The sequence below is a fragment of the Gymnodraco acuticeps genome, unplaced genomic scaffold, assembly GCF_902827175.1.
Source record: "Gymnodraco acuticeps unplaced genomic scaffold, fGymAcu1.1, whole genome shotgun sequence".
Lineage (NCBI taxonomy): Eukaryota > Metazoa > Chordata > Actinopteri > Perciformes > Bathydraconidae > Gymnodraco > Gymnodraco acuticeps.
In genome coordinates this window covers 2092538-2119161 of record NW_022992351.1, presented here as the reverse complement: position 1 = coordinate 2119161, position 26624 = coordinate 2092538, and the positions used below count along the sequence as shown (strand labels likewise).

Sequence of the window (26624 nt, the reverse complement as noted above, 5' to 3'; positions counted from 1 at the left end):
AGAATCAGCACTTTTGAAACAGGGGCTGAAACAGAGGGGATATGGGATGCTACAATGCATGATCTGTTTGGTATTTCAAGCCAAACACTTCAGAGACATTTTGTGTATATCTGAGACCTATAATATATTGATGAAAAACAGTATAATAGAAGACCTTTAACGTTTTCATTCAATAATTTTGTGACCAGACGGCATACTTCATGACCCCAGCAAAGGCACTGCATTGTATTTATCCTTGGCTTCGAGTGTGAGCAAATTGTTCTGGTAAAGCTTTTTTGAAAATGAAAAGACAGAAGGCATAATCTGATTTACTCACCCATTGAATCTGCAAAATCAAATTGTCTCCACAATTGCATTGGGTCAAAACAAAATCTCATTTTTACTGGTTATTTTTTTTGAAGTGGAGGACATTTTCAACTACTTTACTCAGACACCATTTAAACACTTTTGCATATATTCTGTATAGTTGAAATTTGTATTATAAACAGATTGGAAAACAGCCTTTAATATATAAACAGAGCAACAGTAATATAAAAATGCAGTGGGAAAATAAAAAAAGAGACACGGGGGTGAGTGGGAGAGAGAGGTGAGAGAGAGAGTGAGAGAGGAGTGAGGAGAGAGGGGAGAGAGAGGAGTGAGAGAGAGTGAGAGCAAAACCATGGCATCCACCCAGAGAGCAGTTGTGTAACTAACGCTGAGTTACCATATGCAGGGAGGCACCAGTCTCACACAATCACACACACACACACAACACAACACAAGCAACACACACACACACACACACACACACACACACAACACACACCACAACAACACACACACACACACACACACACACACACACACACACACACAACACACACACACACACCAGTACACAGTGGCCTGGCCACAAGCCTAATGATCCAGCTCCATATACAGTGCAACATTCTAGTCACTCGGGTCACGTGATCTGTCCTACACGGGTACACGGGCTAAATGCTAAGTGGCATTAGAGTGGACAAAAGTCATGACAATTGGAACAGTTATATATGATGGTGTGCTTAATGTAAGCATTTATTTGTCCTGCTGGTGAGATGAGCTATCTTTAACAACACACACTTAGTGGATGTATTCCAATTAGGGCTGCACCTAATGATTAAATTCATTTTTGATTAGCTGCCATTTATCTTCAAGAATTATCAAATGATCATTCGGTCTATACCATGTCAGTAAATAGTCAAAATGGTCCATCACAGTCACGCCAAGGTGTTGTCTTGTCCATTGTGAGAAAAGACAATTAATTATATTACGCTTTGGTTTATTATCTAAAAGTCAACAACATGCACTGAGAGTACTGAATGTTTCATAATGCAAGAACAGTCTGCTCAGTGTTAATGGTGAAACACAGGCCTGTACATGATGAGCTGATGCATTACTTAATGCTTTATCCACTGTCCTTGAGACTGCAGCCGGTGAGCACGTCGCTCTTCTTCTCCTGTGTCACCAGAGAGAGGAAGCCGGGGGGATTATCGGTCCAAATGCAGCTTGAAAGATGTGTAATTGGGAGGCATGTGGCGCAGTGGATAGAGCCTTGGTGTTGGGATCAGGAGGGTCACAGGTTCAAAACCCCACTGCAGTCAGCATGTCGTTGTGTCCCTGGGAAAGACACTTCACCCCAAATTGCTCCTGTGGTGATTGTCCACAGTACTGAGTATGTAAGTTGCTTTGGATAAAAGCGTCTAACAAGTGACATGTAATTTAAGTTCACAGTCAGGCCACATCTCTCTCCTTTCCTGCCTGTTTCCCTGTGAATGCCACACCTGAAAGGACAGCCATATATCTCCCCTGTTACGGCTTCAGGCGTGTACTTTACCGTCCGTCGACCTCAGTGAATGTGTTTGTATGTGTCTTGGACATGTATTACATTTCTGTGTGCAAGCTGTCCGTTTGTGTCAACATATGCCACTGTATGTGTCTGCCTGTCACCCTCTCTCACCCTCCGTCCCTCCATCACTTTTTGTCTGTGTGAGTGAGCATGCAGAGTGATCCAGGGAGTTAATTACAGGGGGTGCCTGTAAGGTGGAACAAAAACCCTGCACAGGCAGCATAACTCGGGCGTCAGAAACCAGACCGGTTCAACCCAGTCATCCCAGACTGGTCCAGCTCGCCCCTCTCGCATGTATTCACACACGAGGGCAGCGGTCGAGTCTGCGGCGCTGATGAATACCACTTCAAATATTTGTTTTACCATGCATTGTTGTCAGGACTGTGTATTGGCAAAAGTTACGTCACGTATCGAGATACAGGGCTTAAGAATATATCACAATACTATAAGAGAGGATATTGCAATTGTTTTAGGAATAATATCATAGTATAAAGAACAAATAAAAAAATGTTTAGACAATCAGAAGAGTGGCATCTGCATTATTGAAGTCCATGATACATCCTGCATCATAAGGCTTTTTGTGATATCTGCCCAAAGGAATTAACATTAGTTTTTTAGTTTAGAAAATGATGTGCTTGCAAAATTGCTTTAACTAATTAATTAACTACAACAAATACAAACATTTGTATGTGTACATGTATACAGTGTCTTTCATAATCGATATATAATATAGCAATACTTAAAGGTGGGGTAGGTAAGTTTGAGAAACCGGCTCGAGATACACTTTTTGTTATATTCCATGGAATGCTCTTAACATCCCGATAGCAATGAATATCTTAAGTGCTGTGACAAAAAATCCATAAAGAAATGTCATCTGTGGAAGCCGTAGTACTGTAAAAAGCACGACCAATCATTTTAGCTGGCCTGGCTAAATTAACTGGATGGCCTTCCGGTTGTGTATTTTCAAATTCTAGCGCACTCAAGCTGGTTTCTCCAAAATTACCTACCCCACCTTTAAGTATTGAAATGTTTTGTTGTATTGTTATAGAGCCTTTTGTATTTATGACTGCAGATGAATGCCAGTTAAGGATGTTGCCTGCTACAATCACTGTGCCATGTTTCTCAGTAAAAAAGGCTCATCCGTACTAAGGCCATCAGAGCACTTGACATAGTTAAGGCAAAGGGTTATATCAACATTATAGTGCAGTGTGCAGTCCCTGTGAAATAGAGTCCAGACCTTTTGTTCATCTGTATAGAGTTGAGACCCTTGGACTGACAGTTGACTTCAGGATAAACAGGATAGTTTCTGGACTCTGACAGCTGCTTGTCTCATGTTACAAATATTGTCCATATTCCTAAACCTTGATAATAATGTGTTGAAATGATTCTAGAGAAAAATATCATGTGCAAAAAAAATAAAAATAGAAAATGTAAGTATTACAAAAAGGTATTTTTTCTGGTCATCATTCTTTCTGATACAAATGCCATTTAGTCTGGGCCAGTGTGACGAAGATGGCTTCGTCACTGTGGACTGACGGCTTCGGGCTTTGTATATTGCACGTCTTTTATTTTGAAAAGTGTTCCCCCTCCCGTTCTTTCTGTTACTCCTGATTATGTTCACCTGGTGCCCTGTGTTGTCTCCTCCCCCCTCACCTGTGTCTAATTGCTGATTAGTGGGTGTGTATTTAGGCTCTGTGTTTCCTGTTTGGTGAAGGCTGGTAGTGTGGGTGAGATCCTTGTGGCTGGTGACTGTGTTCACCTGGGCAGCAATATTGAGGCTGTGTATCCTGTACCACAGCGATGAATAAATGCCCACACCGGGTTATATTTGAATTCTCTGCCTCTGCCTCCTTGCTTGGTCGGGCCGCTCAACGGTCAGTTTCACAGCCAGGTAGAGCAAAGACATACTATTGATAGCTTATCGAAATTAGGAGAGTCAAAATGAAATGGACCATAGCTGAACTGGGTAGACCCGGATGGGATTGATCCAACCAAACTGACCAGACACATGGCTCAACCACGGCATCGACGGTTGGCAAATATCCCTCGGGATGTATCCCCATTACGTAACCCACAGAGGAGATTCAATTGCTATTGAATGTTTGAGACAGTATCTAATTAGCCCAGCAGTCAATGCAAGTGTCATGTGGTAATCAATACATGTGAATCACTTATGATCACAATATTATGACATGATGATGATTATCTAAGGAAAGAGGTTAAGAAAGGGAAGAACTCTGACTAAGATTTATAAGGTAGCGTTGATGTCAATTAAAAAAAGACCTTTGCACATACAGTATGAGGAGCAGAATTCAGTACATGGAAATATGAAGTTTTACCTGCTGCTAACAAAGAGGTCACATAAAAAGAAAGGCAGTGCAGTGACTCTGCAGTCTGATTTATCTGTGAAGGTTAATGAACTTGGCCCATAGCCTGGGTTCTAATCCAGCATGTGGGCCAGCCCTTTTCCAGCAATCTATCTTGTTAGTGTGAGCTGTTGTAGCTTACAGTAATCTATTCCTAGCCACCACCCGATTTTCAAGCACCGACGTGCTTATTCCCACACTACAGAGTCATGCAAACTATAAATGTACTCATCATGTACACATGATTACCTAGAGCAATATTTATGCATTCCTTTGTGTTATAGTGCCCCTAAAATAGCATTTTTTTGTATCCAACTCTAGCTGAGGCAAGTTCAGACCTTTCAGACAAGAATCAATCAATCAATGTTTATTTATATAGCCCAATATCACAAATGTTACATTTGTCTCAGTGGACTTTACAGTTTGTACAAAATATCAGTATGACAATACGACACCCTCTGTCCTTAGACCCTCACATCGTACAAGGAAAAACTTCCGAAGAAAACCCACAGTTTAAAGGGAAACATGGGAGAAACCTCAGGGAGAGCAACAGAGGACGGATCCCTCTCCCAGGACGGACAGACGTGCAATAGATGCCGTGTGTAAATTGAAAAGATAATACATTTGCAACATAGGTAGTCCAAATGTTTGGAAATGCATGTGTGTATAATAGGAAGATGAATCCACGAGGATATCCATCCAGGACCTATGATCCAGGACCACAGCCACGACTCAAGATCCAGGGCACAGGACCGGAGGATCATCCATGACTCCGGATCCCGGAGTATATAGACACCAAAAAGAAAGACATTTGGGGAAGCTGGGTTAATCGGAACATGAGACAGAGTCCTGCATCGGGTCGGGTACCCGCGGGTACCCGACGGGTGACCCGCAAAAAAGGTGATTCGCGGGTGGTATTTTTTCAAACGCTTTTTTCCGGGTTTGGTTCTGGGTAAAACAAAGATGATGCGGGTCGGGTCGCGGGTATTGCATAATAAATATATTTAAAGATAATAATAATTTAGTTTAATGTTTAAATCCTCAGACCTCTCCCCCGCGTGGACCCGCGCATATCGTAACCTCTGCAGCGCATCAATCTGCTGCTGTGTAAATTCTCCACATTCGAAATGGCTGAGGTGAAGCTCTCTAGCAGAGAATACAGCATTTCAATAACACTTCCTCAAGAGCGAAATCCAACGTCTGGGAGGCTTTTGGTGTCATCCTGGAGAAAATAACCAACATCCCACGCTTTTGAGACAAATATATGCAACTGCGGGTGTGTTAATAATTGCCGTTTTTCACTGCTCATAGGCTATGCGGGTTCGGGTCGGGTTGCGGATCTTGTGCCGACGGGTCGGGTTGGGTTGCGGAACTAATTAGCAATATGTGCGGGTAACGGGGCGGGTTCGGTATTGTACGTCGCGGGTGCGAGGCGGGGAGCGGGTCTTGAAAATAAGACCCGTGCAGGACTCTGACATGAGAGTACACAGGTATAGACAGAGAGAAGGAAGAAGTAAGATGTCCCCCGACAAACTAAGCCTATATCAGCAAAACTAGGGGCTGAATCTAATCAGCCCTAACTATAAGCTTTATCAAAAAAGGAAAGGTCTTAAGCACACTCTTAAAACGGATAGGGTGTCTGCCCGCCCGAACACAACTGGAAGCTGATTCCACAAATGCGGAGCTTGATAAGAAAAGGCTCTGGCTCCCATTGTACTTTTAGAGACTTCTAGGAACAACCAACAACCCTGCATTCTTGGAATGCAATGCCCTAGTAGGACAGTAGGGTATAATGAGTTCTTTAAGGTAAGATGGCGCCTGCCCATTAAGGGCTTTGTAGGCGAGAAGAAGAATTTTTTAAATTCTATCCTGTGTTCTATAGGGAGCCAGTGTAAGGCAGCCAGAACAGGAGTAATGTGGTCCCTTTTCCTAACTCTGGTTAGTACCACGAGCCGCAGCATTTTGAATCAGCTGAAGCGACTCTGACTGACTTCTTTGGTTCACCCTGATAATAAAGAGTTACAATAATCCAGCCTTGAAGTAACAAATGCATGGACTAGTTTCTCTGCATCGTTTTGAGGCAAGATATGCCTGATTTTTGCAATGTTACGTAGATGGAAGTAGGCGGTCCTTGAAATTGATTTTATGTGGGCGTTAAAGGATAAATCCTGATCAAATATAACACCAAGATTCCTTACAGTCTCACTGGAGGCCAAATTAATGCCATCCATAGTTAGTATATCCTTAGATAATTTGTTTCGTAGATTCTTCGGGCCAAGTACAATAACTTCAGTTTTGGTCGTGTTTAACATCAAAAAGTTTAAGGTCATCCACGTTTTTAAGTCCTTAAGGCAGTCTTGAATTTTATTAGATGATTAATTTCATCAGGCTTGATTGATAAATATAGTTGAGTATCATCCGCATAACAATGAAAATGTACAGAATGATTCTTTATAATATTGCCTAACGGAAGCATATATAATGTGAACAAAATAGGTCCGAGCACTGAGCCCTGTGGCACTCCATGGCTAACTTTGGTTTGCGTGGAAGATTCATCATTGACACGTACAAACTGAGAGCGTTCAGAGGACCTAAACCAGTCTAAAGCAGTTCCCTGTATGCCAACTAAGTGCTCTAGTCTTTGCAATAAGATATCATGGTCGATAGTATCAAATGCAGCACTGAGATCGAGCAAAACAAGAATAGAGACACGTCCCTTGTCAGAGGCTATTAGAATGTCATTTGTGACTTTACCCAGAGCTGTCTCTGTGCTATGATGTGTTCTAAAGCCAGACTGAAAATCTTCAAATAAATCATTGTTTTTTAAGTAATCACACAGCTGTTTTGCGACTGCTTTCTCAAGAATTTTTGAGAGGAACGGAAGATTAGAAATAGGTCTATAATTGGCTAAAACCTCTGGATCGAGGTTGTGCTTTTTAAGAAGCGGTTTTATCACTGCTACTTTGAATGATTGTGGAACATAGCCTGATAATAAAGACATATTCATAATATTTAATAAATAAGTGCTAATTCATGGAAAAACTTCCTTCAACAGCTTAGTTGGAATTGGGTCTAACATACACGTTGATGGTTTAGAAGAGAGAATCATTGAATTTAATTGTTCAAGGTTTATGGCTGAAAAGCATTCTAGTTTACTATCTAGTGTAATATTAGAACTTACGTTTCCGGGAGCTGTTGATAACACTATACTGATCAAAGGCAAGAGGTCAGAATGTAACCAGGGAAGCCAGTTCATCTTCAGTCGGTATGATATCTGACACTCATGCTGTGTTTGCCAAAATAGATGTTTTAGGGCTCACATGCTTTGGCATTCGTGACCCCAGCTTCTTAACCACCCATCACATGTGCCCTGTAAGCCATATCCTGTCCATTTCCCTGGTGCTTTATGAAGCTACTTAACCTGCAGCTTGACCTTTTGCATTGGTAGATGTCTGATCCATAAAAATCACATTGTGCACAAACAGGTCTTACAAGTTACAGTGCTCAGGTCCCTGTAAAGGAGGCGCCTTGTGACAGCAGTATCACATGACCAACTGACATGCAGGTGTGGATAAATCACAGAATAACCCGACACATATTGTGTGATGATAACTTGCAGGGAAGTACTGCATTTGTTGAACTGTCTAAGGTTCTATATTTGTGAGGCTGTCTCAAAGGTGGTGAAGGGATCATGGTAGTTTATCTACTAACTGTGGCTAGTGGCAAGTTAAGAAAGAACGTATCACTAAAGTGCAGTCTGACACAACAAACCACCTGCTACAGTTAAAAAAAACTGCTGAATCAACATAGCTCTGACTCATTCTTGCGTTGCATCATATTTGTCAGCTGCCCAGCAACATAGGTATTTATTTTACCGTGTGTGACCACAATAGCTTTACTGTGTATCATGCTGTCACAAAACTTGACAGATGTGTATAGATCAAATTTAAGGTCCAGTGTAAAGATGGCATAGCCAGAGAAAGGGGGGGGGGGCAAAGTGGCCATTGGCCCCCCACACTTTGTCCCCTCTGCCCTATTTGACACCGATTTGGGTGATCGTGTCTAGGCGAAGTCGCTGAAAGGAAACTGTAGGAAGTGGGCAAGTGGCCCCCATTGGCCCCTAAACTTAACGACCCTTTAACAATTTGATGTTGCGGCTGGTGTAATTATTCATTTTACAATCAGCAATCGACCCCTCAGACATACGCATTAGGGGTGGCTAAACAGGAAGTATATACTGTATATAAACATAAATGTAATTGAATGGATCTCCCTCATATCTTATCCAGTGATCTGAGTCAGTATCAGTTTGGGTAGCTGTGCATCCTGGTGTTTACCTCATAAGGTTGCTGACCATGCTGATTCAGGAGAAGAAGGATCTATGCCTATTTGTCTTTCTGTTGCTTCACCATTTCCATTCATCTCAAGTTAAGAAAATAAATGCCAATTTGTTTGTCAGATCTGTTTTTGTGAGTTGCTGTTGAAAAAAAGTTGAGTAAATGATTAGGCCTCCTAGCAGCAGCAGTAGTTGTGTGTGGGTGTTTTAGCAGACTTGCAATTGGAGTGAGGACTTTTTTTGTTGTTGCGCCTCTTTTTGTATGTGTGTGTGCATGTGTGAGAGTTTGCTGAATGGGAAGTTAGTTTGTGTGAGTCTGTCTAGACACAATCTGAACAACTGAACTCTTTGTGACCTTTTACCAACCCAAGGGCTGTCTGACTCCACACTCGGGGAGACACGATAGATGCTGAGGATGCAGCAGGCAGGGACACAGACCAGCACTCTGTCAGACTCTGAGGCAGACGGCTGCTCTGACTGAGGGGCGAGACGGAGGACAGGAACACCCTTACACAGGCAGTAGTCCCTGACGATATACAAAAAAACAAGACATGTAGATACGGGTAAACAACATACCATAGAGACAGACAGCATTGAGCATGATCAGACACATTTGCAAACTAGAGATAAAACCGTATAAATATTTACTATCATAATTATAGTGACTAGAATGATCACGGTACTGTTGTTAACATTTGCTGGGTACTATCAATCCAAACTTTATATTCTGAGTGCTTTCATTAAGTTTAGTCATATTTTCTTCCATACAAACAAACAACCCAATATTCATGCTGTTGTTTCTGAGAGTGTATTGCTCACTTCCATTGATGCTGGATTTAGTTATCATGAGATTCTTTTTCGAAAGGTTTTAATGATGATCGAAATTTGAAACAGGAAGTGTCATCTCTACGGCACACAGTCAGGTTATCAACAGATGAATAAACATGCACATAGGTAGTTAGTGTTGAAGGAGTGAGAGAAGCGACATAGCCTGGGTAACTTATTATTAGCCTTAACAGTACAATGAGGAGCAGCCTTTTTGTTGATGCTACCTCCCTGTTGAGAGGGGAGGGAGATTACTTCCAAAAAAGGACACTTGTTACCAGTATAGAGACAGAGAGGAAAATATTTCTGAGAAGATAAAACACAGACACCGGGGAAGAGAAGCAGAGGAACAATAAACCAGTGTATGCTAGACACATAATATATAATATAATACATAATACGTTGAGATAGATGTAGCAACAGATAAACTGCATTCCATGGAACTCTGTTTATTTGTGGCCAAGCCTCTGCAGTACACTGCCTCTCTTTGGGGAGATGTGTGTACAGCAAAAAGCTCAATATCAATAGAATCGATCAGTGGAAAGCCAGTGTGCAATGTTAGGATGATTTCTATTTATAGGTGGGTCTGTTTGTGACATAACAATGGCTGCCATCCGACCCTCTGGCCATTATCGAGTCAGACACAGTCTTTATTTTTATTTCCTTTATTTCCTTTTCTAATTGAAGGTAGCTGATTTATAAATGTAAACACATGGCATTGAACTGTACTCTTTTCTTGAATTCAAACTCTTCCACACAATCGAGGGGAACACATTTCCTCACAGTTCAAAAGGTCAACAATAAAGACCATAGATCTGAAGTGCTTTGTTGTTTGCACACGTTTAAAAAAGCAGACTAGAACAGATGCTTGTGGCAAGTCTTAAAATACACACTGATTTAATGGGCCACTTTTCTCCACTGTACATTTTTTTGATTTTGCACTTGTGCTTGATTCTTCAATATTGTATCATCAGCACACTACATGCTTATTCATAAGAACAATTTCCTGTTGACTTGATATTATATATAGAGCTTAATGAATGATATGTGTATTTTTATCTGAAAAAAGCAGGTATTAGGAAGAGCCCCACAGGGTGAAGAAAACTGAATAACACAGTTTTCAGAAAACAAGTAATACGTGGAGATAACCCAAAAAAAGACCTGTTTTGTATTGCTGTTGGGGCAGACACAGTAGTGGTGGCTTAAAGCCCACCTCTGCTCCGCGCCGTCCGTTTAGATGAGCCTGGTCAGATTGATAAAAGAGGGAGTTCAACACACCGGCATAAAAGTTATAACAATAATCTGATTTTAATGGTAAAAAACACCAATACAAGTTTACAGAGTACTCCGGACTCCCAGTTCAGTGCTGTGCGATACAGGTATCGGGACCAGCCAGTCAGAAACAGGGGGCATTTTGCATGACTACACAACAGTATGGATATATTTGAGTTGGAGAGCCACTTCTTATCTTCCACCGGACCCAACTCCTTTAATTTCCCAGGGAAGGTTTCACACAAATTATTCTTTTAAAACAATCAACATTGTACACAGATATATTGGTGCTTGGGATTATTGGCCCCAGAAAGAACCTTAAAAAATAACATGTGTGTGTGTTAGTGAGGGAAAGTGTATGTGTGTGTGTGCATGCTGATAAGCGGAGGCGTATGTGTGTGTGTTGCTGATATCTGGGTTAAGGAGTTTATGTGTGTGTGCTGGAGACAGGGGGTGTATGTGTGTGTGTTGGCGATATCTGCCTTATGGAGTGTAGGTAAGAAGGTTTATATATATAGGATTACTTCAAAACAGTCCCAAATAATACATGTTTACTTCAATACAGTTCAAGATAATACCTGTTTACTTTAATACAGTTTAGAACAATATCTGTGTGCTTTATACTGCAGAACAGAACACCCCTTAGTGCATAACATGTACAGTATGAGTCTTAGATCTTATAAATAACCAATGCACCAGTGTTTTTAAGAGATGGACAAGTCCATGGCTGTGTCTGTTCCTTTTTCCTGTGGGATGCTAATTATGTAAGAGAATGGGTTTTCTGTCTGCATTCTGGTCCGCCATACTGGGGATGTGTGGCAGATGCAGTAGAAATGTGTTTTATTAAGCCAAGATTTGGGTGTTGTCTCAGCACGGCTGCAACCCTTCATTGCTAGCACCATCTAGTGGTAGCAGGTGTTAGTTCACAGTCATGGGTGTGTAGTCAGGGAGCCTTGTGGAACCTTATGGAACCAAATTAAGCAGTTTTTGCAATGATGGAATCAACAGCCCATGTATAAGAGACAGTATTTCTAAAGCTCTTGGAAAGTTAACGTTCATGCCGTATAACTCTGTGTTTTCCTCTCACTTCAGGACCGCAAGCTGACAAAGGCGGAGCAGCAGCGCTTCAAGGAGGAGGCGGAGATGCTGAAGGGGCTCCAGCACCCCAACATCGTCCGCTTCTATGATTCCTGGGAGTCAGCGCTCCGCGGCAAGAAGTGCATCGTACTGGTCACCGAACTCATGACTTCAGGAACACTTAAAACGTAAGACAAACCTCCTTATAACTATTTTCAGCTCCAGCTCACTGTGACATAAAATGGTATAATACCAATACACCGTTTTACATTTTCAGACATGTCATGGCATCACCAAGTAGCAGCTAGTGTTTTTTAGTTTGACTACAAAATCCTGCTTTGTCTCTTTTTGACCAGATACCTGAAGCGCTTCAAGGTGATGAAACCCAAGGTCCTGAGGAGCTGGTGTCGGCAAATCCTTAAGGGCCTTCACTTCCTTCACACTAGGACTCCTCCGATAGTCCACCGGGACCTCAAGTGTGACAACATCTTCATAACAGGCCCCACAGGCTCGGTCAAGATAGGAGACCTGGGACTGGCCACTCTTATGCGAACCTCCTTTGCTAAGAGTGTCATAGGTAAGCTACAGAAATGGACCACGTACTTCCCTGAACAATGCAAGGAATGTAGTGGTTGTATAAGCAAACTGAGTCATGGCCTTTAAACATATTTTTCCCTGCATTCAGCAATGTTACAGAGGCAATCATCGCCCTGGAGGTATTGATTATTCTTGACAGAGTCACTTTAAAATCCATGTGGGCAGCACTTAATGTAAACAGAGAGCACTGATGAGATGTTGTCTGTAGGAACCAACTTAAGCAATGCACCATGAGTACCATTTAGCTCAATGAAGTTTAACTCAGGAAGCAAAGGCAATCGCAGGAAGATTGTTATCAGAGTCTTCCTTCTTTCGTCGACTTTGGGGCATTAGTGCTCTGTGGACATTGAGTTGTGTGAGAGTAAATACAGATTGTAAAAAGTGATAGAGGTGAAACAGTTTTAAGCTTTCCAGCTCGTAATTGACTGGGAACCACTGTCTTTTCTAAACAGGAACTCCGGAGTTCATGGCTCCAGAGATGTACGAGGAGCACTACGATGAGTCTGTGGATGTCTACGCCTTTGGGATGTGCATGCTGGAGATGGCCACTTCAGAGTACCCCTACTCTGAGTGCCAGAATGCTGCTCAGATCTATCGCAAAGTAACAAGTGTGAGTGTCTTTGACTGTCTTACTCTCATACAAACTCAGCACATACTGTATTTAGTAATGACATGTGCAAAGCTCATAGTTTAGTTGTATATTTAAATGTCACAAATGTCATTTTTGACATTGAAAGCTTTTATTGAGGTACATATTACATACATAAGTCATATTTTGTTTTGTCAAAAAAATTACGAGTTATGAATAGTGATTTTTTTTCACAACATTTTGAGTTGAAATGATCTGAAATAAATCCTACAATTGAATCTAAAACTGCAAATAGTTTAATACTAATAATACTGTCTGTTTAGAAATCCATAATTTCCTGTGAAGTAATTGCACTTTTCTTTTCCTATAGGGTATAAAGCCAGCCAGCTTTGATAAAGTGAAAGACCCAGAGATCAAAGAGATCATTGAATGCTGCATACGCCAGAATCAGAGCCAGAGGTAAACAGGCTTTGACTTTGATAACGTGACATGTCTCATCATGAAGAATTCCAGACTTGGATCATAAAACATGCTCGCGCCTGTTTCACCACTTTTGTTGTCTCTCCCTTGACAGGCTCTCCGTCCGAGACCTCCTGAACCATGCGTTCTTTGGGGAGGACACGGGGGTCCGGGTGGAGCTGGCAGAGGAGGACTCGGACACCCAGGACTGTCTGGCTCTCCGGATATGGGTGGAAGATCCTAAGAAGCTAAAGGGGAAGCACAAGGACAACGAGGCCATTGAGTTCAGCTATGACCTGGAGAACGACAGCGCTGAGGAAGTGGCTCTAGAGATGGTGAGACACATGGACAAATCAGACCTGACTAGTAGAACCGGAGTGTATGTGAGGGCCCAGCGTGGGATAGGTAGACTGGGGAAAGGCTTTCATGCTTCAAAGCTTGCAGGAAGATCAGCTGAGGGAAATCCTTCAGCTCATTTATCAGCCATTCCAAGGCACCTCCTTCTGACCTAGATTCCCTCAGCCTACCTCTATTCATTTATATATATATATATATATATATATATATATATATATATATATATCTCCCCCCTCCCTCTCTCTCTCCTTCCTGCTCTCTCACTCTCAGGTAAAGTCAGGATTCTTCCATGAGAGTGATGCCAAGGTTGTGGGTAAATCCATCCGGGATCGAGTTAATCTGATCAAAAAGTCACGAGAGCGCCGACAGCAGCAGCTCCTCCAGCAGCAGCAGGAGCTAGAAGAAAAAAGAGACGCCGCCGTCACCTCCTGCAGCTTTTCTCATCCATCCTGCCCGTCCTCACTGGGGCCAGGGGCAGCTGGTCAGACCGGAGGAGGGCAGGAGTCAGAGGAGCTGCCTGAAGTGGACCAGCATGTCAGGCAGCAACACATTTTCAGTGGGACAGCCCTTGGTTTGCCAGGTAGAGTATGCCCCTTTTAAGATGAAATGCAATGGCCAGTTGTGCTTGCATGAGAAGGGCTGCACCTGATGTAATCTTCTTGACATTCAACGCTTCTGTTTTCTGAATAAAGATTTTAATGTAAAAAATAAAACGTCTTTAAAGAAATCTTTAGTTTTAATTACTGGCACTCTTTTTCAAATTTCTGGGGGGATTTTTGTCAGGAATTTTAAAATGCTTGAAGCTGGCAATTGCTCCTTTTTACAGTTGATTTTGGTATGAAATTGAGCACGTCTTATTGGAGTGCCAAGCGAAGCCTTAACATAGAAGTTAAAAAAACGAGTATAATAGCATTGTTGTTTTTGTTCTTGTGGTTATTTAAACGTAATCCACGGCACTATTAGATTGCTGCAAGATCACCCTGTCGTTGGTGAATTTTGGAAATGATTACATCTATCTTTGTTTAGTATATATTGGCTTTTGGACTAAAATACCAATAAAACCAATAATATTGGGGTTGGTATAAATGTGCCTTATCTTTTTCTGCAACTGTGTTTGAAATTTGAATCAATTTGAACTATTCAGGACAGCCCTAGCTATGAGGTAATGCATTTTTACATTCCTTCTTTGTTAAAATTGTCTTTCACTCCAAAGGTGAGAGCATCGGGTTCTGTCAGCTGTGAATCTTGTACGAGTGCACAGAGCCAGGCGTACTCTCAGCAAGGGGAATCATACACCCACACTTTGCCCCCTGCTGCATCCGTACGTCTACACTCTTCTTGTTTATAAATTCCACCAAAATCATTGTTTGAATCACATTGTTTATTGCTTATTTTTTCTTTCACTCCAGAGTGGAAGTGTTCCCCATGTGCCGATTGGTCAGAGTGTTGGTTTTTCCAGCATGTCCGTAGGCCAAAGTGGAGGCGGACCCGTCGGTCAGACGTTTCTTCAGCCCAGCACCATGGTTCCACAGGTATCACAAAGTGTCCCTCAACAATATTTTCAGGTGATAATGGTGATCATACTAATACGTATTAAAATGAAAGTCATATTTACACACCGGCTACAACATTTAGCATTATTGTTACAAGAGTTAGAGCTATTGTTCCATCACATTTTGGGTTATTTTCCCTCAATAACTACTTAACCAGCCACACACAAAATAATCATCTGAGATTGCCCATTTGACTGTTTGCTGTAGGGTTTCCCCCAGGAGATTAGTTAGCAGTAGGGGAAAGGTGTAATGTACTAATACTTTATTTAATTAAATATACTCTTACATCTGGTTGTATAAAATATTGCCTCTCTTCTTTTCACCCAAGGTTTAATGCTTTACTTCGGTGTTGGTATTAACTTTTTACAGAGCCCCGCTGGTGTCACATGGTAGAAAATAATGGATTTGTTTATCTGTAAATCCTCAAATTGACAATCTGTGTGCTCATATTGTAATCCATTGAATATTTACGTCAATACATTAAATATGACCTTACTGTTCCCTGTAGCATTTAATATGCTGTTATTTCACTATAATATCTCTAAAGAGAACGTATCAGTAGTACCAAATAGTACATTTATAGTACTTCTAGGCATTTAACTATGGTATCAATTGAATACGGTATGTTTATTTTTCTTAAAGAGGCAAATAAATGTATATTTCACAACAACCCTTCATTAGCAGTACATTTGTATTATTTATTTAAATGTATGTAGGCTCTGAAGTGTCATGGGCAAGATGTACTTAAGTGTTGCATGCTCTTGGATTATAAACCTCAGGGCACAGATTAACACATGGAGGTTTTTATATACCCCAGAGAAGCTCTGTAACTCTTCTTACTTTAGATGTGAAGTCTATATTTCAGGTGATTTACAGCCCACTTGTGCTATAAAACACTGTGGGAAACCCTGTTAAAACAAATTGTAATACAATTAACTTTGTTTATAATTGATGCTTCTTACCAAAGCTTATTCTTACCTAATTCTTCTACCCCTCTCTTTTCCCTCTTCTTTCAACACCAATCATCATTCTGTCATTATCACTGATTAGTCACAAACATTCCCATCAGATGCGTTTCAAACTGCCACTCCCCATGGGACACTGGCCCCCTCACAGTCATACATACCTCCTGTTTCCCCACAAGCACCCAATAATGCCCTCACTACATCCATGTCAGTCAATGATCCTGCTGGACTAGGGGGGGCCGTTGTGCCCCTCGCTCAGCAGACCCAACCCTCTGCCACTCCCATGCAGCTCACTGACATCATTCCCCATGCGGCACCCCAGCAAACGCAGCCTGTCATGATCCCTCAGCAGACTATTGTCCAACAACAACAGATAGCGATGGATCCCCAGACCTCCGCCCTTCAGCAGCACCAGTCGCTTCAGCAAATGGAGGCCCAGGCCGCTCTGATCGCACAACAACAAGTTAGTGCACCGCAGCCACAAACGGATCATCATCCACAGAGCCTTCCAGCTATGGCTGTTCAACGTCAACATGAACCCCCGCAGCAGATACATGTACAGCAGCCGGTCAACACAGCTCCTCAGCAGCAGGTTTTACCTACACATCAAGGTATGGAGCAGCGAGCGATGTCATTACCACAGCAAGGGGAGCTACCTCAGACCTACAAACAGCAGCCAACAGGGGATCTGCGTGAACAGACAATGAGTCAACCCCAAATGCAACAACAGCTTCAGCACACTCTGCTTCATCAGCAACAAGCTTTACTGCTTGAGCAACATCAGACGTACGTCCAACAACAGCTTGATCAGCAACATCAAAACGCACTGCTTCAACAGCAGCAGCAACAGCAGGCCCAACTACAACAACATCAACTGGAGCAGCAGCAAGCACTTATTCAGAAGCAATTGTTGGATCAACAACAGCAGCAAGCTCTTATTCAACAGCACACAGAGCAGCAGCAACAGCAAGGTCTTATACAACAACAGCAACCACAGCAAACACTTTTACAACAACAGCTAGAGCAGCAGCAACAGCAAGGTCTTATTCAACCACAGCAACCACAACACACACTTTTACAACAACAGCTAGAGCAGCAACAACAACAGCTAGAGCAGCAACAACAACAGCAACCTCTTTTACAGCAGCCACAGAGTCAGGTGTTTTCAACAAATTGGACACAACCAATCTGGAATACAAAAGGAACCAGAGACGCAACATCAAAGTGGACTACAGCAGCAACAAATCGTATTGCAGCAGCAACCACAGCAGGCTCAACAGCAACAGGAACAGTTGCAGCAGCAAGCCTTACTCCGACAAATTGAACAACAACAACAACAAGCACTAATACATCAGCATCTGCAACAGCAGGCTATATTACAACAGCAACAGCTACAACAGAAGGCTCAGCTTCAGCAACGGCAACATGAGCAGCAACAAGTGCAACTCCAACAGCAGATAGAGCAGCAGCAGCAAGCTCTGTTGCAACAACAGTTAGAGCAACAGCGTCAGCAACAATTCTTGCTACAACAACAACAAGCGGAGAGATTACATCAAAAGGCTCTGATACAGCATCAGATTCAGGAGCAGCAGCAACAAGCAGCCATCATTCAGCAACCGGAAGTTGTCTCTATTCCTCAAAGCAACAGTGAGCAGCATATTCAGATGCATCCAACCGATATGCAGCACGTGTGTGTCCCACAACCAAACGCACCCCAGTTTACGTCTCATTCTGCTCTCACACAACAGCAAGCAGCAATGATCCAGCAGCAGCAGCAGCAAGCATTTGTTGCCCAACCTCAGCATCACGCTGCATTAATGGAGGCTAATACCTCAGTTGGAGCTCCAGCCACTGAGATAATCCAGCACCAGGCTCAACTTGTCCCCATGGCCCAGGTCCCCATGGCCCTTCAGACTACTCACGTCCCTGTCCAGACGCCTGCTGGTTTCCCAGCTCAAGTCCTTACCCAGCAAGGAAAGAGTGAGGCTCATCCCCAGAACCAGGTCCCAGTCCAATTTATCACCCAGTCCACAGTACAAGCCACTCAGGCTATGATGGACGCCCAAGTACCTGCTCCTGCAGTACTGATCCAGGGACAGAATCACGTCATCCAGACCCAGCAAATACCTTTACACACTAGTTACCCAGGACCTGCCGCCCTCATACAGACCCAGGTGATCCAGTCCCAACAGCCAACTGTGGACATTCAGATGATGAGCCAACAGAGCCAAGCTACTATCCAGCCTCCAGCTGTAATGGCTCCAATTCCCAGTCAGATCCAGCATGAGACTCTTGTTCAGCAAAATGCTCAAATGCCTGTGCTCATGCAGCCCCAGCTCCAGCAACAGACTCAAGGCCAGCCACCTTGCCAGACACATGCACAGGCCACGACTGCTGGCCTTTTGACCCATCAGTATTTCCCTCAGCCGACCCACCAAGCTGTGCCACCTTTACAACAGGATGTAACTCATATTACGCAGCAGCAGCAGCAGCAGCAGCAACAAGTTCCAGTACTGCTATATCAACAGATGATTCGGTCTCCTAGCTCAGCTGGAAGTGTTGGAAGTACTACAAGTCACAGTTCCATAGTTGACCCTGCAAACTTTGTCACCACTCCTCATCCTGTGCAACAGATTGGACAGGCCTATACTGTCCAGGCCCAGCAGCAGCTCCCAGGAGACCCTTCAGTCCTTCAGTCCATCTCCCAGCCTCCCATGCCTCAGTCTGCTGTGCAATACGAGACACAGCTACATAAGCTTTCTCAAGCGCAGCAACCACTGGCTCCACCTCCTCCACAGGCTCAGTTACTGGCTCAGCCAATTCCAACGCCCATCCAGCAACCTTCTCCTATAAAACAGGCTGGGATGCCCCTTGATGAGAGTCTGCAGCCCCCACAGGGTCCACCTGCTTCATATCTGGTGAGCCATCTCTCTGCACAGACAGGCACCTGTAATGTTGCAGAGCCCCAGTCCCTGCCCATCTACAGTCATCTCGTGGCAGGCGCCCCCCCCGTCTCCGCAGCACCAAGCCAAGCAGATGCTGCCAGCTCACACACACACACAAACCAGCTTTCAGGCCCAAATCCACTCCCAGACACAGACGCACCTTCAAACACAGGCTCATTCTCACACTCAAACACGCACTGGGATACCTATTGCTGAACAGCCCGTTCTACCCCATGCTGTCTTTACTGCACAACAAACGCCCCTCAACCCCTCTCATACCTCATATCCCCCAACATCACTACCATCTCTCCCTTTCCTGCCATCCCTCCCTCCTGCTGCTGCCCCTCTGCCAGAGCTGCCTACATCTCCTCCAGCAGCCAAGATAACCCTACCAGGGCAGGCCGACTTTATACCCACCTCCCCTCTGCCTGTCACTACTCTACAATCGCTTGACTCTAATGCCCCCAAACTGCCCCAAGCCTCGCTGCAAGACTGTGACCTTACCCTGTTGGGCATTGCTCAGGTACAGGAAGAATGAGAGTTGATTACAAATAATTATACTTTGCTGACATACTGGCAGAATGATTGAGTGTACTACTAACTACTTATTTGAAAACACTTTGACTTTTGGTTTGAAACTAGCCAGTGTTTAATCTTTAAACATAAGTATATTTATAGAGTCGTGCATGTGTTATTAGATGAAATGTTCATTACTACATTATAGCCTTACTTGGATCTCATATGCTAACCGTGTTATTTCTCTTTTCTTTGTGTCTGCATACTCCTGTGCTTGTTTTCATTTTACTCTACAGGATGGGCCATACCTGTCTATTACAGAACATCATTCTTCTTCAGGGTATGTCTCTTATCGTGCTATTTCTACATAATAGTTGTTGCATATCAAATCATTCAACATGTCAATCCGTCAAGATAAAACACTGTAGTAGTGCTGATACTGAGAACTTTCAAATGCCTTAGTCTGAAAACGGCTCAAGACATTAAGTGCAATCAGTCTTCTGAAAGTGTAAACACATTGGGGGCAAAATAGTTCTGTATTTGTATCCTGAGCCTTTCTTACATTTTGTATGTTATAGGGGATGCCAATGGTTAGACTAGTTAGATAGAATATTAATATCGCATTAGGTTAGTTTTACATATTTCTTATTGTTAGCCCCTATTGACCATACCCACAGTGTAGTGGTCAACATGAATAATACATCCGGATGTGTTTGTGTGTGATATAAAACGCTTAAATGTATCATGTTGATAATAAATATATGCATCACATATACATATTTTCAGAGATGTACGGTATGTGCTAAGGGTATTTTGCATCATGATGTGTAAACCAACCTTTTACCTTACCACACACAGGTCTGTTCCAGCTAATGGAGAGGAAACCCTTCAGCTCATGGCCAATGGGAAGTTAGATAAGTTAAAGATGCAAGGAAGAGCTTCCGGTCAGAAGTCTGAGAAAGTTTCACATCAGTTTCAACTGAGCATGCTCCAGGTAAAAAAAGGCAACCCCTTGCATATGTGCTGAATTTATGTATACTATAATGTTTTGAAAACTAAACCTCTATAATGTTGATTTATCATGTCCTCCCCAGGTGTCAGGCAGTGGGGACAATATGGTGGAATGCCAGTTGGAAACCCATACCAACAAGATGGTAACATTTAAATTTGACACCGAAGGGGATGCAGCAGAGGATATAGCAGATTACATGGTAGGCCGCTCATGTATTTATAACGTATGCATTGCTTCTAAAAAATATTCATTGTATGTCTTTATTAATGCTGTCTGATTGCATTGTGTCTGTAGGTAGAGGAGGACTTTGTTCTTGATGTAGAGAAAGAGACATTTGTTGAGGAGCTTAGAGCCACAGTCAAGAAAGCTCACGAAATTCTTCATACACATTCACAGGTATGTTGATATCCATATTTGAATCTCACACCTTCTCTCCTCTGTAATGTTTCTGTTTTTGAATAATAATTATTTATAATCTCTATTCTTCAATAGACTGGATCAACTGACCAGTTGTTTGTGAGCACTCCGACTAGTTCTTCAAGTGAGTTATGAATAAATGCTTTTTTAGTCACAAAAAAGTAGCACTAGAAAATAAAAGAAATGTGTATCTTCTATAAATTGCTCTAACTAGGAAAATACATCTATGCTTTTCAGTGGAGGCAGTGCCCCATTCCTCCCCAGTGGGACGCTGGCGCTTCTTTATCAATCAGACTATTCGCCACAGAGACTCTCTATCCGGAGCAGATACACCGCTTACATCTGAAGAGATGAGGACTCCTCTGTCTCCTCAAACAGAGAGAGGTGAGCTCTGGGTTTAATTGTAATGCTGCCTATTTACATGACTGACATACAGCATAACAAGAACTAACCATGTGTTCCTCTCATGTGCGCCTGTAGAAAGTGAAGGATCCCAGAGTCTGGAGTCCATAACCGGACTGACTTCTCCCCCCTGCCCCGCCCTTTCTGCCACCTCCCCTCCTATCTCCACTGCCTCTGCCCCTGCCTCCATTGCCCCCTCAAGCACTGCTGCGCCGGCTCTTTACCCCACTGCCCCTGAAAGCATCTCAGCACCAGCCTCCACTCTTAAATCCTCTGTCCCCGCTACTGCTTCAGGTGGTTTTGAACGGCCAATCCTAACCTCAGCTTCTGTTGACCAAATTGCAAGTGTTCCCTCATCCATAGTAATACCTGCTGCAAACCCCCCCACTGCCCCTACTGTCATGTCTCCCACACCCATAACCATTCTCCAAGATGTCCTTGCTTCTCCTGGAAGCAATGGTTGCTCCACTGTCACAGGTCAGAGTATGGGGGATACAGTGCTAACTGCTACAAGGTCATGTGTCCCTGCAGCGGACCAATCTTCAACTGCTTTCAGCTCCCCTCCTCCTGCTGCAGCGGTGACCTCTTCTGCGGTAAGCTTGCTTGGCATGGAGCATCAGCAAACGCTCATTCAGCAATCCCCACAAAAACCACAGGCACAACTACAGCCTGCGTTACAGCAGCAGGTTCCTGTAGTTCAACAGCAACTGCAGGCAATGCAGCTTGAACAACAGATACAGCAGGCAGCACCACAGCAACAGCAGCATCCAGTGTATCCAGAGCAAATGCAGATGCAGCAGTCACTCCAGCAGCTACAACATCAGCAACTAATGCAGCAACAAATACAGCTGACTGATGTGCAGGTGTTGCAGCAGTCTGTGCCTCTGCAGCAGTTTCTGCCACCTAGTCCCCCACAGCAGACCCAACAAGCCCTTCCTCAACAGCAAACACCTCAGTATACCCAACAGGTGATGCAACAGCCTGCGCTACAACAGCAAGTAGTGGCAACCCAAGCTGCTGCATTGCCTCAACAGCAGGCTGCCATTGATCAACAGCAGCAGCTACACCTACAAAAGACAATGCACTTACAGCAACAGCACATGGTGCAGCAGCAGCAGCAGCACAGCAAACAGCAACAGCAACAGCACAACACAGCACAGCAGCAACAACAGCAGCAGATGTTTATGGGTTATGTAGCTTCAAATCCAGATCACAGCCAAATGCTGCCTGTGTCAATTAGTCAACAGTTTCTTCAACAACAGGCCCAGCTAAATGTTAGCCCGATACCACAACAGCAGATTCCACAACAAACACAAATCCCTGCTGAGTTGTCACACCAGCATATACAGCAGCAACACACTGAACAGCAACAAGAAGCGGTTAAAGCGACGGACACACCGCAGAAACAGCAGCCGTTTTCCCCGACGAAGCAGTCCTCTTTACAGATGTCAGAGTCAGAGGTTTCTACAGGAGAGACAAGTTTCACAGAAGACACATGCAGCTACTTTACGAATGTCCCCCCTTCCTCTGAATCCTCTCTGCCGCCTCTCAATCTGAGCTCTGATGCACCCGTACCCACACTCTCCCTCAGGATGACACCATCTCCCGCTCAGCCTTCCTCCGTGGCTGAGTCAGACAGTGAGGGCCCCCCCAAAATTGAATTTGTGGACAACCGCATAAAGACCCTGGATGAGAAGCTGAGGAACTTGTTGTATCAGGAGTACAGCAGCGGGGCGGCGCCGGCCTCTGGACCTACATCAGCTGCCTCCATGTCAGCAGGAGGAGACGAGTCATCTGAGCCACTGTCTCGCCACTACTCTTTCCCCCAACCTGCCTCCTCCTCAAATACTTCTCCTCACTCCTCATCCTCTTCTACCTCCTCTACAACCTCCCGTTCCTCATCCACCTCCCCTGACCCAGAGAGGGGTTGCAGAGGAGAAATACCTTCCTCAGAAGTTTATTTTGCAGAGAAAGGCCCAGTGGAGCACCAGCCTGGCCCATCTCTCCCCTCCACCTCTGCCTCCTCCACCCCGCCTGCCTCTCTCCTTCCTCCCAATCAGGATGAGTCTGTCGGGCGCCAGCGTCCACCCGTACCAGGAGAACCAACCATTCTTGTGAGTGAAACATTTTGCGAACATTCTCTATCAAATTTGTCTTCGCTATACTAAATGTACATTATTTTATTTAGTAAATGTCAGTGTATTGCTGTCTAAAGCTGTTTGTTACATTTGTTGTTTTGACATGTTTGTGTGTCTCTCCGTTTTGAACGTCTCAACTCCATGCAGCCACTCTTAATTGTCTTAACTGTTCTAGGCTGTACGCCCACACTCTGACACCAGTACCACTGGAGACGCATCGTGGCCCCCCAATCAGCACCCGATCCCCCTCCGGCATGGACAGCAGAAGCACAATGCAGGAGGTGGATATTTTGGCCTAAACCTGACATGTCCTAGTATCAGAAATCCTGTTAGCAAGAAATCCTGGACTCGCAAATTCAAAAACTGGGCGTGCAAACTGCGCCACTCCGCCAGCTTGTTCAAGAAGCCCAGAGTCCAGCAAGGTAGCGTCCTCTCAGGGAGCGAGAGAGAGAGAGAATGGGATGTTGGGACATGGTCGTAAATCTAATATCTAGTACTAGTTTTAACATAGTAAAATAACTTTTGTAACCAACAGGAATTAATTACTGTTAATGTTAAAGGATGTTAATGTTGACAGCTAAATAATCCTGTTTTTGTATATTTTAATGTGACAATAGACAATCCATGTAATGTTAGTGTTGACATCACTACATGCATTATTGTTTTGTTTGCCTTCTTTTCTAAAATTCTTTTTGCTTAATTTTATTTTCTTGGCAATCTTTCCTTTTGCATGGGTTGCTCACCCTGGGGCGAGAACAGACGAGAGTAGAGGAGGGTGGAAGATTGGCACAGTGTAGGAAGAGGTTGGCTCTGGAGTAAAGCCCAGCTGTGCCTTTGCCGTGACATTTCCCTTCATATTTCTGCCACGAGTCTGCAAGCACAGCCAGCAGCAACCATCTCACCTCCACCTGCTGGCTCAGTGTAGACAGCACCGGGCAACTCACCTCATTACACATATAAGAAAGATGCTTAGTTGCTAAACTGATATTGTGTCATCAGTTTACATTTAGAAAATGTGTCGCCTTCTGTGTCAGCTCCTACAGTATAGCATGTCTCCATGAGACTATGCTATATACTGTAGTAGTAGACCATGATTCCATTTGCATTAACTGTATAAATATGCAGATTAAAGTTATTATTTCTAGGCTATATTGTGCACATTTCCCAGAGCTTATAAGGTTATCTTGTACATGGGTAGGCATTTCTCACAGCTGTAACAGCTGTCACGCTGACAATTATTTCAGCCGTCCTGCATGTGTTTTTGTTTATATGTTTAATATGATAAGCAATAGCGTAGCGCCTTTTCTAAGAGTGCACATGCATGAGCACATGTTATGTTCCGCACAGCTGACTAATAATGGACCGTTGCCTGTAAGTAACACTAAAATAAGGGGTCAACCGATAATCATCTGGGATATCAAGCATTTACAAGAATAGTTATTTTTAAATAAAAAAATTGGCTCTGGTTCAGCTAATGCAGACTAAAGCTGCAAGTAAATCAGTGTTTTATACAATGCTGCAGATATTGCTGTAGTTGAAATCAACAACACAATCACAACCGAAGTTGCAAAAACAAGGTTATTGGTCTCCTTGATGAATAATCAGCCTTGTCTCGCCCCTGAAAAAAACAAATCAGTTGACCCCTAATTTGTATCAGGCTGCATACATATACATGTTGATTTTAAATTATGCAGTTATTATCCATGTTTACACGTTGCACATGTAGTAATCCCAAATATCAAACACACTGAACAATATCACTGGAACAGAGCACAGATCTGGAATGTGATATTGGGCTCTGTTGTCTGATATATGAGTGGGAATATGGTGAGTCAGTGAGAATGAGTGAGTGGATGTGTGGGTGGGTGGGGTTAAACTGTTGTAAACATTCAAATGCCATTTCACTATGTGTTATTTTTATGAAATGCCTACTATCATTTTTCTTAATGACACAAGCATTTACCACCCCTTCCCACACGCCCATTACACATTCTTAAGATTGATTTTCTTTCATCCACAAAAATGTATTATCCAGTTTTTTGTTTATATTTTACCAAATGACATTCACAGAACTCATATGTTACACATTTCATAGAACTGCATTCAAGTCATGTTAGTCGCAGAGTTAATGATGTGTGACACTGAAGGGTGATTTTTAACACTGTGCCTCTGTGTTCATGTCCCACGTCTATCTGTGTGCATCTGTATGTCTCATGTCGGGTACATTTTTCTGTGTTTGTTGCGTTCGTTCCTCGTCATTCTCTTCATACCCGTGTCTCTGTGGTTTTGCCCCTGTCGGTCCTTGTCTCCCATTTTTTGTTTTTCATCCCTGTCTCTTTATCAGAAGGACGTTCCAGCAGTCAGGCACTTAGAGAGGAGAAGGAGGCGCCACCCCTAAATCCACCTCATGCAAGCAAAGGACGATTTCAGGTAGGAGCAACAGAACAGATTTAATCTTTGCCACTCATCAGTCTGAACCTTCATTGCAGCTCGGACAGGAAGCTAATATCTCCCACATCCTCTGCCATCAGGTGACACCCGTTCCCCAGTCCTCTCCCCCGAAGGCTGCGCCGTCAGCTCATGGGAGCACGCACAAGAAAGTGGGACGCTTCTCTGTCAGCCAGGCCGAGACCAGGAAGGCGGAAAGGAACACTGACAGCTCCCCGGTGTCTCCCGACCTGGAGAGGGAGAGGAGGAAATTTCGAGCCAAGGAGGGAGAGAGAGATGAGCATAAGAGGACCCCAGCAATGGCTCACCTGCCTCGAGGTCATGGGCACAGCCACTCCCCCCTGGCCAGCAGCGATGACGATGATGATGATAATGAGTGTGAGATGGTGGATGAAGACCTGAGAAAAGAACTACACACGCTCAGAGAGAAGTAAGTCATGGAGGGCAAAGCTTAACCTCCATTTTGCTATATTTCCATTTATG

The 26624-nt window shown here is 43.6% G+C and overlaps 1 protein-coding gene across 1 annotated transcript in view; it reads left to right on the top strand.

Moving 5' to 3' along the window:
* The window catches only part of si:dkey-151g10.3 (serine/threonine-protein kinase WNK3), a 43551-nt gene that overhangs the window by 12888 nt on the left and 4039 nt on the right, over nucleotides 1-26624 (top strand). The window contains exons 3-24 of the mRNA XM_034209514.1: nucleotides 11759-11931; nucleotides 12100-12320; nucleotides 12793-12950; nucleotides 13300-13388; nucleotides 13504-13723; nucleotides 14016-14330; nucleotides 14959-15066; nucleotides 15155-15239; nucleotides 16443-17422; nucleotides 17520-19143; nucleotides 19187-19731; nucleotides 20021-20064; nucleotides 20583-20718; nucleotides 20819-20935; nucleotides 21031-21132; nucleotides 21229-21277; nucleotides 21391-21537; nucleotides 21634-23669; nucleotides 23869-24171; nucleotides 24728-24735; nucleotides 25841-26123; nucleotides 26225-26571. Of these exons, the coding sequence (XP_034065405.1) occupies nucleotides 11759-11931; nucleotides 12100-12320; nucleotides 12793-12950; nucleotides 13300-13388; nucleotides 13504-13723; nucleotides 14016-14330; nucleotides 14959-15066; nucleotides 15155-15239; nucleotides 16443-17422; nucleotides 17520-19143; nucleotides 19187-19731; nucleotides 20021-20064; nucleotides 20583-20718; nucleotides 20819-20935; nucleotides 21031-21132; nucleotides 21229-21277; nucleotides 21391-21537; nucleotides 21634-23669; nucleotides 23869-24171; nucleotides 24728-24735; nucleotides 25841-26123; nucleotides 26225-26571 (8090 nt within the window). The remainder of the gene's footprint in view (nucleotides 1-11758; nucleotides 11932-12099; nucleotides 12321-12792; nucleotides 12951-13299; nucleotides 13389-13503; nucleotides 13724-14015; nucleotides 14331-14958; nucleotides 15067-15154; nucleotides 15240-16442; nucleotides 17423-17519; nucleotides 19144-19186; nucleotides 19732-20020; nucleotides 20065-20582; nucleotides 20719-20818; nucleotides 20936-21030; nucleotides 21133-21228; nucleotides 21278-21390; nucleotides 21538-21633; nucleotides 23670-23868; nucleotides 24172-24727; nucleotides 24736-25840; nucleotides 26124-26224; nucleotides 26572-26624) is intronic.